Source organism: Entelurus aequoreus, linkage group LG08 (assembly GCF_033978785.1).
Source record: "Entelurus aequoreus isolate RoL-2023_Sb linkage group LG08, RoL_Eaeq_v1.1, whole genome shotgun sequence".
In the NCBI taxonomy this organism is placed as follows: Eukaryota; Metazoa; Chordata; class Actinopteri; order Syngnathiformes; family Syngnathidae; genus Entelurus; species Entelurus aequoreus.
In genome coordinates this window covers 27268291-27282190 of record NC_084738.1, presented here as the reverse complement: position 1 = coordinate 27282190, position 13900 = coordinate 27268291, and the positions used below count along the sequence as shown (strand labels likewise).

General features: G+C 38.9%; 1 protein-coding gene across 1 annotated transcript in view; it reads right to left on the bottom strand.

Annotated features, from left to right (window-relative positions):
* The window catches only part of si:dkey-191m6.4 (rho GTPase-activating protein 22), a 69489-nt gene that overhangs the window by 12656 nt on the left and 42933 nt on the right, over nucleotides 1-13900 (bottom strand). Inside the window, exon 4 of the mRNA XM_062056125.1 lies at nucleotides 4048-4176. Coding sequence (XP_061912109.1) covers nucleotides 4048-4176 — 129 coding nt within the window. The remainder of the gene's footprint in view (nucleotides 1-4047; nucleotides 4177-13900) is intronic.

The following is a 13900-nucleotide window of genomic DNA, read 5'->3' as shown; positions in this document are numbered from 1 at the left end:
TTCCTGGGGTCCACAATTGAGGAAAGGCTGTAAATATTTGCTTTACTTTTTACATTGTCTGAAGAATTTTGAGGACAAAAATCAATGTATTCCATTTTGTAATAGGGCTGTAACATAACATGGGGAAATAGTGAATACTTTCCTGATGCATTGTCAGTGTATTCCAGTGAGGTGCCATTATTAATTAAAGACCCTAATCACAGCACCACACATCCATTTCATCTATTTTTATCCAACGAAAACTCATAACAACATAAGTGCTTCTGAAAGAGGTTTCAATATCATCTCCACACGGTTTACCTGAGGGAGGAAACAAATCAGTTACCTGTTGCCCGTCTGCAGCAGCCACCTGTGGCCGACAGCTGGCAATAATCACAATGGTTGACAGGACAAGGGCTGCACAACAACAGCAGCGAGTGACTCTAATGTGTCCCAAAGCCACATTTTACCAACTTAATCCATTTGGGTTCAGGCATTGGAGTGTGCTGATGTACGAGCAGTCGCTAATGCATCAGGTGGCCTGCAGCAGAAAGTAGTCTGGGGTCCTGCTGACAGACAGAGGGACAGCTGACGACACTCGGGGAATGTGTGCAGACTTTTCGGTGGGGAGGGTGGGAGCAGAGTGTCGCTGGTAAAGATGGCTGCACTTACAACTCAGAGACTCCCAGGGAGTCTGCTCTAAGATGTAACTAACCAACATTAAGTTTGGCATCATTCACAATAATTAAGTCTACCACTTGTCCTGTTCAGGGTCATGTGCGCTTGAGCCTATCCCAGCTGAGATTGTGCGAGAGGTGAACCACCGGTCAATCGCAGGGACACATGTAGACCAGTGTTTTTCAACCTTTTTTGAGCAAAGGCACATTTTTTGCGTTGAAAAAATCCAGAGGCACACCACCAGCAGAAATCATTAAAAAAACAAAACTCAGTTGACAGTAAAAAGTCGTTGTCCCAATTGTTGGGTATGACTTTAAACCGTAACCAACCATGCATCAATATAGCTCTTGTCTCAAAGTAGGTGTACTGTCACATCACACCATGACTTATTTTGAGTTTTTTGCTGTTTTCCTGTGTGTAGTGTTTTAGTTCTTGTCTTGCGCTCCTATTTTGGTGGCTTTTTCTCTTTTTTTGGTAGCAGTTTCATGTCTTCCTCTGAGCGATATTTCCCGCATCTACTTTGTTTTAGCAATCAAGAATATTTCAGTTGTTTTTATCCTTCTTTGTGGATACATTGTTGATTGTCATGTCATGTTCGGATGTACTTTGTAGACGCCGTCTTTGCTCCACAGTAAGTATTTGCTGTCGTCCAGCATTCTGTTTTTGTTTACTTTGTAGCCAGTTCAGTTTTAGTTTCGTTCTGCACAGCCTTCCCTAAGCTTCAATGCCTTTTCTTAGGGGCACTCACCTTTTGTTTATTTTCGGTTTAAGCATTAGACACCTTTTTACCTGCACGCTGCCTTCCGCTGTTTTCGACATCTACAAACCAATTAGCTACCGGCTGCCACCTACTGATATGGAAGAGTATTACACGGTTGCTTTGCCGAGCTCTAGACAGCACCGACACTCAACAACAACACATAATTTGCAGACTATAATTACTGGTTTGCAAAAAAGATTTTAACCCAAATAGGTGAAATTAGATAGTCTCCCATGACACACCAGAAAAACACTGATATAGACAAGCGTTCACACCCATGGGAAATACGACTACAGTTAAATATGATACGTTTTGACTATTCTTATTTTATATTTAGGAGCCATGTACTGGAATAAGTACAATGCTTGTGCGTACTCTGTGCAAGTTTAGTATCAACCAAAATGTTTCAAACACTTGACAAACCATGTATTACTTAGTGCAGTGGTACGCCTAAGAATCACTTAATACAATATTCAGACACAGTGTTACTGTTCAAACTGTGTGTAATGTCACAGTGGCCAAAACTATTAAATATACTTGTTAAAAAAAACCTCTGTCTTGTTTTTAATGAATACTTAGGCCTACTACTGTATTTTAATGTAGGTCATTGTGGCAGTACCTGGAGAGCCAAGTATTTTCTGAGGTGGTACTTGGTGAAAAAGGACTGACTGTGTTTTATCCGACATGTAACCCAGCACTTTGCTCTTCAGCTGCAGCAACTGTTTGAGTTGACGCTCAGTTTGCTTTTATTTCTGGAATGCTGTCAAGTGCACTTGTAGGACAGCGAGACGAGAAGAACAATTTGCAGACTCGATCTGGAGCCACGCACAGACACGTCAACATTGAAAATAATTAAAAGGTGCGTTGTCTAGGAGAAATTAGTTTTGGGTGTATTTTCTTTGGCGTGAGGCAAAACGACAGGAAGAGAATTATAAATCCATTATGTAAGCAATGTTGGGCAAAAATGATTAATCAATTTAAACTGATGAATTTGATTATATTCTGTTGCTTCGATTTAATGAGTATCATTGATTATTTTAGTCATCTATCATTTAGTTTAATCATTTAATCAAAAAAACGGATAAAACACACTTTATAACCAAAATGTGTATTTTGGGGAAAATAGTTGAAATAAACAAACCTTTTTCTGCTCCCCATATTCTCAGGAGCAGGATGTTAGAAACTTTTGCTTCTTCATACTCCTTTTCGGACACCCTTTTTTTTCATGTTCTTTTACTATTATTTTTTTCAGATGACCATATTATATTGGAGATGGTATATTTGTTATTTTTTTATGTTCAAAAAAATAAAAATACCAAAATGAAATAACCTTAACTATTTTGTTCCTAATAAATGCACATCATCAGCATTGAAATTGCACGTTTAGGCCAAAAGTTTGGACACACCTTCTCATTCAATGTGTTTTCTTTATTTTCATGACTATTTACATTGTAGATTGTCACTGAAGGCATCACATGTACTTAACAAAAAAAGATGAAATAACTGAAAACATGTTTTATATTCTAGTTTCTTCAAAAAAGCCACCCTTTGCTCTCATTACTGCTTTGCACACTCTTGGCATTCTCTCGATGAGCTTCAAGAGGTAGTCACCTGAAAGGGTTTTCACTTCACAGGTGTCACAGTTTTGATGCCTTCAGTGACAATCTACAATGTAAATACTCATGAAAATAAAGAAAATGCAATGAAATGAGAAGGCGTGTCCAAACTTTTGGCTCGTACTGTATGTATATTAAAACAAATACAGTAAAAACATTTCGCAGTTTGTTGCCACACAGATCATGACCCACGCGCCACTGCTCTCATGTGCGCTCTATTGCAGCGACCGTGCGGAAACTATGTCCGCATATTTAAAGTTCCGGGCACTCCGTGTGGTCCGGATTTAATAAATGTTTATTAGTTGCACTCATTAAACAATAACACAAATTGAAGCTTTTCTCTAATCAAATTAATTGATTCATTGTTGGGGATCTAAAGAAAAACTAATAAAAATGATAACTTCCAGGCTGCATAGGTGCCAGGAACTTTAAAAAGGCGGACAGTTTCGGGACGGCGGCTACAATAGAGCGCACATAAGAGTGCTGGAGTGTGTGTGCCGTGTTTTTTATTTATTTTTATAAATGCACACATTTCACAATTGCAATTTCAATGTTGATGATGTGCATTGATTAGAACAAAAATTGTAGGTTATGTCAAGCCGAAAAATATTTTAAACCATTTCCCGAAAATACGCATTTAGGCTATAAAGTGAGTTTTATCCAATTACTTAATTGATCGAATAAAATGATGGATAACTAAAATTGATAGCTGTAGCCCTAAAGAAGTATGTTTTGTTATCTACTTTTTGTTTTGTCCTGTCCAGCTACTCAGGCAAATCATATAGTTGATGTAGATGCCCATATCGGCTGTACACATTTACTTTACAAAAGTGAAGTGTTGGATACTTCTCTTTTTGCCTTATTTGTATTTGATTTTATTAAATGGATTTATATTATTATTTGGTGCAGCCAAATATCTACTTAAGAACAGCAAAGTTGAAATGGTCCGATATTTCAATCTATTTTTAAGAGTTTCCTTTCCAAACAAACTTTTCGTTGGAGCTTTTCTTTTACCTCCACCAAACGGCGCCCAGATGACCCGTCGTATGGCCTTGACCCAGTCATCCATGTCCGCCTGGGAGTTGGCCATGAGCAGGAAGGACTCATGGCTGATTGGTGCACGGTCCTTGTCTCCTGCTCCACCTGTGGGAACAGACGGATGAGTTGGATGATAATTGAATGATGCACGGGCCACTTGTGTCACATGTTGTACATGAAACAAACTAAAAACCAATACAATGTAGGCCGATGTATGCCAATACCTGAATTAGTAACAAAGCAAGCTAGATACATTCATGATTATTTTCATTAAGATTTTATTTGTATTTATAATTGTATTCAATTGTTTGTCGATGTATGCATCTGTAAAGGACTTTGCCTCTAAATTGTGCTCCAAAACAAACTTGTCTTTCCTCATCTAACCCCCTTGAGATATTACATTTATTTGTACAATTACACTTTATGTTGTTTTTGGTTTTCAGGTGCTATTTTTGAAGGGAGTTACAAACGTTTATAGAACAGTTGCATTTTTCATGTTCCTATCTGGGACATGTTTGTCTTTCGAAATTGTCGCGAGCCCCTCTTTGGACATCCATGCTTCAGAGCCAATAATTCAACATCAGTATTATTGAAATGCAGTGCTACTGTTAATGTACAAAAATATTGTAGGAATTTTGTCTAATTAAGCCATTTTAAAGTATAACAATATAGTAGTGCAGGGGTGTCAAACGTACGGAACAGGTTTTATCCGGCCCGCGGGCTGAGTTTGCTAAGTATAAAAATGGGCCAACATTTTTGAATGAAATAAACAGCAGTTCTAAATGTGTCCACTAGATGTCGCAATAACAATTATTTGTATCTTTGTAGATTATGTACACATGTAAAAAAAATAAACCACATGATGTTAGTACAGGGGTGGGCAATTAATTTTTACCGGGGGCCGCATGAGCAACCCGAGCACTGCTGGAGGGCCACATCGACAATATTTCACTTAAATTTTGCTCAATATTATTTTTTATATATACCGTAAGATAAATAATAATAATAATAATTAATAATAATAGTAATACTTCAACATAGTGTGTGTAACAGCATTCCATGACTAATATAAATAAATTAACATTAATAATAAATGTCAGTAAAATAAGCACACGTATGACTGAGGAGTCATAGTGTAACTTTGTGTGGTGTTTGAGTTGTCCGACTTTTTGTGTGGCCATAAACGCACCAGTGGTTTAGTGCTATGCGTGTTGGTGACAGATGACAAGTTGGTTTTGGCCTGGTTTGTATGGCAGAAAATGACTAGTTTTTCGAGATAGAATTGTTTTACTCATGTTTTTGGTGTGGTTATGTCCGAATATAAACAGTTTTGCTCAATAAAGTGATCGATATAATTCCTGTCCTCGAAGCATCTCGATAGACGTTACAATAATTGAACGGTGTTCAATTAAACGGTGTTGACGAACACCGTTAGGGCCGCTTGTTGTCACTGTCACTCAAAGTTGCATTGCAAAATTACATAGAATAAATATGTTTATTTTGTTTAGAATTCAGATGGGATTTGATTTGGTGCGCGGCATATATTTGCCGCGCGCAGTGGACGCTTGAGCAGTGCGCAGGCACGCACCTTCGAGGGAACGTTGCTTTGCAGTTCATGTCTTGTTGGAAACACGCCATTCGTCATCAACTTTTCTCTTTTTAGCGTCTCGGGTGTAAAGCGTGCATGACTTGTCGCTGCATGTGCACCTTCACTCGCAGGTTACACACGGACACACGCCCATAAATAATACTTTTCAAAATGAAAGCAGCACAGTTGTATTGCACGCACGACATAGATGTTTTTTCAACTTTATTTTGTAATTTGTGATTGCAGCTGTTCACATTCACTCACAATCCCATCCACACGGAAGTAATACAAATAACGATTTTCAAAACAAAAGCAGCGTATTGCACACTCGACATAGATACTTTTTAAAATTTATTTTGTAATTTATAATTGGCCTCACGCGGGCCGGACAGGGACGCACAAAGGGCCGGATGCGGCCCACGGGCCGCAGAATGCCCAGGTCTGTGTTAGTACACTAGTTGAGGAAAATGAGCAAACTACATGAATAACATCCTGTAATTTGATTTGTATATATTTTTTAAATCTTGTTAGATTGAAAATTAACACCAATGAGTTGACTGATGAACATTATAACATAATTTTTTTCAGAAAGTATAAATAACAACAAATAAAGATAGAATACTGTCAACCGCAACATGTAAGTGTAAAAAAAACAACAACAACATTATGATTTGTACATTTTCAGAATGTGCTTGTTCTATTTTTAAACAAAGAAAACAATCTGAAGTTGTCTTTATTTTTAAGTTATCGTGCCGTGATTTTACCAGTCCGGCCCACTTGGGAGTAGATTTTTCTCCATGTGGCCCCCAATCTAAAATAAGTTTGACACCCCTGTAGTAGTGGAACAATAAAACTCCCATAAAACCAATGTGCTATAAATGTTTCTTACAACTAGACGGCACAGTTGCCTTACTAGGGGGTAATACATCCATCCATCCATTTTCTACCGCTTGTCCCTTTTGGGGTCGCGGGGGGTGCTGGAGCCTAGCTCAGCTGCATTCAGGCGGTAGGCGGGGTAATACAAACAACCATTTATGACGGGCAGCATTGAGCAGAACCTTTTACATAAATACGAGAGTAAAAAATCTACAAAACTGACAAACAGACCAATCCATTCTGTATTGTACAGCTTTTTGTTGAAATGTGCATTTTAATTATATTTGTGGGCACCATTTAGCTGTGAAACGGGGAGTCCAAATATAAACAGCGGTGCCATAAAGTGAGAGGCCCTTGTCACCCAGCTTTGCAAAGTCACACCGTCATGATGAACACTATGTGGTCAGGCCCTCGGATGTGCACTTGAAATGGTGGTCTAACATATCCGTTCAACAGAGCACAAAGAATCCATACAGTGAAAGAAATATGGATTTGCCTGATAGCCTGTGGATACTGCATGCCTGCACAGGAGAGATGCCATACATGGGTAATTATTAATGCAAAGGCAAGACACAGACATTAAGGAGCCTGAACGCTTCCTCTCCACACGATCGTTAAACGATTAAACACACACACAAAGACAGACACAAAATCAATGAAACAATTGCAGAGACACACAAAAACAACACACTGGTTGAATTGAATTGAAGTATTTATTTCAAACCTGCACAGTACAACAAAACATTTTTTTTACATTTGGGCAGAGACATTTATGCAAGGCTTGAAAAGGGGTTGGATGAAGCAAATGCTTATAATATCCCAACCCCTCTCACTCATTCCACATTTAACATAAACAATATAATACAAGAACAATACTATACAAACAAAAACAAGAGAAGCTCCTGTACACTAACAATATAATAGTACCACTGTTACTTTGAGACAAGACAAGACGAGACAAAACACACACACACACACACACACACACACACACACACACACACACACACACACACACACACACACACACGCACACACACTCACACACACACACACACACACACTCACACACACACACACACACACACACACACACACACACACACACACACACACACACACACACACACACAGGCCCAAACACTCTCTGACCATACACCTCTCTCCCATCGCTCTGTGCTGAGGGCATCACTCTCTTTCCTCCTCGTACTTCTTCAGTACTTCTTTTTTAAACAGTCTTTTAAATTGAATCATGTTAGAACACGTTTTTAACTCTTCCCCTAAGTTGTTCCACAGACTGACTCCACGCACTGAAATGCACATTGACTTTAAAGTTGTTCTAAATTTAGGCAAATATAATTTGTTGTTTCCTCTTAGACTGTACCCATGGTGAGCATCTCTATCCTGGAATAGGTTCTGTATAATGGATGGTAGAGAGTTTTGGGATGCCCTAAACATAATTTGAGCAGTTTTAAATTTGATCACATCGTGCAGTTTAAGTTGCTTTAACTCCACGAATAGTGGATTTGAATGATGTCTGTAGTGAACATTGGACACAATCCTAATGGCCTTTTTCTGCAGAGTGACTAAAGGCTGTAGATGGGATTTATAACAATTTCCCCAGACTTCAACACAACAATTTAAATACGACATAATAAATGAATGGTACAATAACAGCAGAGCATTGGTGTTCAATAAATGACATGATCTCCTCATCATTCCAACACATTTAGCAACCTTTGTCCTCAAGTAACTTATATGAGGCTTCCATGATATATTTTCATCTATTACCACTCCTAAGAATGAATTTTGTTGAACATAAGCTCAACCAAATCTGAATTGATACAACACCAAGTACAAAGATGCTTCTTGGAACACTGACTTCAGGCTTTGTACAAAATATTTCTCCTGAGCTCCGCTCTAACTTCATAACTTCCTTAATGATGTCAGACAGACATTGGCAATGCTCATGGGAAAGTGTGTAGCATGGAGGCACTGCCACGGAAACAGTTTTAATGAGTCTCATTAAACAGTTCATAAACATGAAAGTAGAAAATGGTTTGTATCCAGTAAACTCTTGAACAAAAAGCTTTAAAAAAGTCAATAATCCGTAAGAATTTCATTAAAATTTCTCCATTCAAGATCAGGATTGATAATCAATTTCCAAACTTAACAAAAAACGCTTGTCAAGCATTTTCATGATTCATTTTCAAGTATTGTCATATCATACTTGCCAACCTTGAGACCTCCAATATCGGGAGGGGGGCGTGGTTGGGGTGGGGGCGTGGTTAGGGGCGTGGTTAAGAGGAGAGTATATTTACAGCTAGAATTCACCAACTGTCCCCATTTGCTGGACTATTGGACAACTATTTTCAAACACCTTGCTAAGGCATTGGATTTAAACCTGACACCATGTGCAGAAATGGCCATTTTTGGGACGGTATCAGATCCCCAAATAAGGAGAAAATTTAAGGATAGTATCGCCTTTGCATCCTTATTAGCACGTAGGAGAATTTTGCTGGAGTGGAAGTCACCATTTTGCCCCAAAGCCTCCTTATGGCTTAAAGACCTTATGATTTATTTAGATCTGGAGAAAATAAAGTTTAATCTTAGGGGGGCACCTGGGAAGTTTTATTCTGTTTGGGGTGGTGTGGTTGACTACATAGCTAAATTAAAGACGCTATAGGATACATGAAAAGTTCACCTTTCACAAACCAGCTTCCTTTTTTAAATTTTTTATTTACATTTATTCTGGGTGTATATTTATTATCTGCCTATGTTGAGAAGAAAGTGATGTACTAATTATTTTCCATTTGTGACTGTACCTTTAACTTATGTAGGACCTGGGGGGGGGGGGGGGGGGTTGTGTGTATATATATATATATATATATATATATATATATATATATATATATATATATATATATATGTATATAAATACTTGACTTTCAGTGAATTCTTATATATATATATATATATATATATATATATATATATATATATATATATATATATATATATATGTCAGTGGCGTGCGGTGAGGTTCATGACTGGTGAGGCACTGACTTCATCACAGTCAGATTTACAAACATATGAACCCTAAATAGTATCTTATTTACCATGTGATTGGCAGCAGTTAACGGGTTGTGTTTAAAAGCCCATACCAGCATTCTTCCCTGCTTGGCACTCAGCATCAAGGGTTGGAATTGGGGGTTAAATCACCAAAAATTATTCCCAGGCACGGCGCCGCTGCTGCCCACTGCTCCCCTCACCTCCCAGGGGGTGAACAAGGGATGGGTCAAATGCAGAGGACACATTTCACCACACCTAGTGTGTGTGTGACAATCATTGGTACTTTAACTTAACTTTACACTTACAAACTGTAGCATGCACACAAAAAAGCACATTTAATAAAAAAAAACGTTATTATGGTCTTACCTTTACTTATAAGTGCGGGAGCAGTGGTGTTCATGTTGGAAGAGTTGTGAATGAATGAAATATGAAATCCACGCTGCCGTCTGCAGGTGTACCTAATGTTGTGTCCCTGTTCACGGCGCGAGCATTGTTGTTTTTGCACTTTTTGGCTTCTTGTTAACTGACATTTTTTGGGTGGATTCGGTCTTGCACGTGGAGGGTTTGGGTGTGGGTGTTGGATTTATTATGTGTATTTGTTATGTGTATATGTATTTATGGCGGACTTACCAGGGACTTTAAGATGGGCGGGGCTACCACTGACAGGTGACCATGTACGTAGCTTTAAAAATGGCGTCATTGTTTCGTTTGTAAAAAACAGCGTGCTTCGCCACCAGCATACCCCACTGGTAAGCTCATTTAGTTATATCCGCTTTTCTTTGTTAGATCAGCTGAATTGTTTATATTCCATGCTTGCCCGCTTCCTTGCTTTTCTGTTTGCTGTATGTCTGCTATGTCCGCAGCGCTTGTTGTGCGGCAGACTAGCTGCGTCACAACCAGCGCAAACACTCACTGTTTAGTTTTTAAACAACGTTGGCAAATTTAAAAGTAATGTGCAGATTGAAATCTGTTGGATTATATTGTTGTCACGTTGCGTGTGTCCGGCTGCGTTTGAGAGTTCGAAGGTTTGAGTTAAAAATACCGGCACCGGCACTTTACTTCCTGGTTTGGCTGATGGGATTTGTAGTTCTTTTGTGTAGTTCTGCTCATATGTTTAATGTGTGCCTCAAACAGAGCGCCGGTGTTTTATGTCTTTTTAGTATGTTTGTCCATGACATTATGGTGACATTATAAATAATCCTGATTACCTTTAAAACATTATTTGACATAAATTAATGGTGATAGTAAAATGTAATGCTAAAATTAATAAGTTAGGATAAAATCACAGTGATTGATAATATGTCATATCATGGTTGATAACATTATGGTTCAGTTGATGAATTCATGTCTATTTACATTATGATGATTCAAGATAGATGCATTGTTTTATTATGTTCATGTTTTGATGATTCAAGATAGATACATTGTTTTATGTTCATGTTTACTTTTAGGTTATTACCTGCTACTGCTACTGCTGCTGCAGCTGCTGCTACTACTACTGCTGCTGCTACTAAATAAAACAAGCAAAGAATGCAAAGCGAGTAATTCCTTTTATGCTGAGTGACGACCCCTATTCAGAGGGCCAATACGGAAAAAACTGAGGAGGGTTTGGGTGTGGGCTTTGGTTGGTGTGGCCGCGGCGCTCCCGTCGGGGGTGCATTCTGCGGCGGAGATGCTTGGCACCAGGAGGCGGGGTTATGAGACGAGCCTCCAGTTTTATGATCGCTCAGCACAAGAAATACTTACACACATACAGTTGTTGACAAAATACACTGTACATTATATACCTCAGCTAACTAAACTATGGAAATGTATAATATAATTCATATAGCAATACAGTCTCACTGCACAGCAGGCCAGCAGTTAGCCGAGTCATTGCACACAATCCATGTTGAGGCACAAATCAGTGACGTGCCTCAACTGGCTGCTGATCACCGCACCGTCTCTTCTCAGTATTTGAACGGCAAATGTGAAAATAAAAATAAAAATAATCTAAAACTGGTGAAGTTAAATGGAAAATAACTTTAGTATAATCACTGGATACATATAACAATTTAATTAATTTTTTTTCTTTTTACTTTTTTTTTTCTTTCCATGATGGCAGGTGAGGCCGTGCCTCCCCTGCCTCTAGCTACGGCACGCCACTGATATATGTATATGTGACGGTCCACAACTGTATGTGGCAAAATGCAGCTCCACAATGCTGTCGCTTCAACATATCACTGGCACCAGGTGGATTATGAATTTATTTTATTATAGTGTCCTGCAAAACAGTGCGAATTGTGTGACTGTGAGTCCACTTGGGTCACGGGATTATCAATTGGAAGGCGTCACAGTTCTGAGCACTTCCCGCAGGTAAAGTACATACCACTTCTCGCCAGCAACAGGCGCTGTTGCAACACTTCATTCATAATTTAATCAAGCATAATGAACGTCTGTTTCTACACCGTTACATATATATATATATATATATATATATATATATATATATATATATATATATATATATATATATATATATATATATATATTTTATTATATAAATAAAATAAATACTTGCATTTTAGTGTTCATTTATTGACACACACACACACACACACACACACACACACACACACACACACACACACACACACACACACACACACACACACACACACACACACACACACACACACACACACACACACACAACACTCATCTACTCATTGTTGTACTTGAAAGTACAATGCTTTGTTAAGGGATGAATTGTCCATCCTCTTTCTATTCTCTGTCACTATTTTTCTAACCATGCTGAACACCCTCTCTGATGATGCATTGCTGTGTGGCACGCACAAAAGTGCTTTCATCCAACGCACGAGAGTGTGGAATCTTCCATCTCTCCCTAGCATGGCCCAAAACCGGTCAATCCTTGCTTCCTGGGGAAGATCTTCCCTGGCAAGCAATTGGTACTCCAGTACTTGTACCCGGAGGCTGGTCAGGTCCAATCGCAGCTGCGGCAGACTTTTTTTTGGGGGGGCGTGGCCTCCAGCTCCGGCTGAATACCGGGAGTTTGTCGGGAGAAAATCTCTGTCGGGAGGTTGTCGGGAGAGGCGCTGAATATCGGGATTCTCCCGCTAAAAACGGGAGGGTTGGCAAGTATGTGTCATATATATATATATATATATATATATATATATATATATATATATATATATATATATATATATATATATATATATATATATATATATATATATACAAACCCCGTTTCCATATGAGTTGGGAAATTGTGTTAGATGTAAATATAAACGGAATACAATGATTTGCAAATCATTTTCAACCCATATTCAGTTGAATATGCTACAAAGACAACATATTTGATGTTCAAACTGATAAACATTTTGTTTTTTGCAAATAATCATTAACTTTAGAATTTGATGCCAGCAACACGTGACATAGAAGTTGGGAAAGGTGGCAATAAATACTGATAAAGTTGAGGAATGCTCATCAAACACTTATTTGGAACATCCCACAGGTGTACAGGCAAATTGGGAACAGGTGGGTGCCATGATTGGGTATACAAGTAGATTCCATGAAATGCTCAGTCATTCACAAACAAGGATGGGGCGAGGGTCACCACTTTGTCAAGAAATGCGTGAACAAATTGTTGAACAGTTTAAGAAACACATTTCTCAACCAGCTATTGCAAGGAATTTAGGGATTTCACCATCTACGGTCCGTAATATCATCAAAGGGTTGAGAGAATCTGGAGAAATCACTGCACGTAAGCAGCTAAGCCTGTGACCATCGATCCCTCAGGCTGTACTGCATCAACAAGCGACATCAGTGTGTAAAGGATATCACCACATGGGCTCAGGAACACTTCAGAAACCCACTGTCAGTAACTACAGTTGGTCGCTACATCTGTAAGTGCAAGTTAAAACTCTCTTATGCGAGGCGAAAACCGTTTATCAACAACACCCAGAAACGCCGTCGGCTTCGCTGGGCCTGAGCTCATCTAAGATGGACTGATACAAAGTGGAAAAGTGTTCTGTGGTCTGACGAGTCCACATTTCAAATTGTTTTTGGAAACTGTGGACGTCGTGTCCTCCGGACCAAAGAGGAAAAGAACCATCCGGATTGTTATAGGCGCAAAGTTGAAAAGCCAGCATCTGTGATGGTTTGGGGGTGTATTAGTGCCCAAGACATGGGTAACTTACACATCTGTGAAGGCGCCATTAATGTTGAAAGGTACATACAGGTTTTGGAGCAACATATGTTGCCATCCAAGCAACGTTACCCTGGACGCCC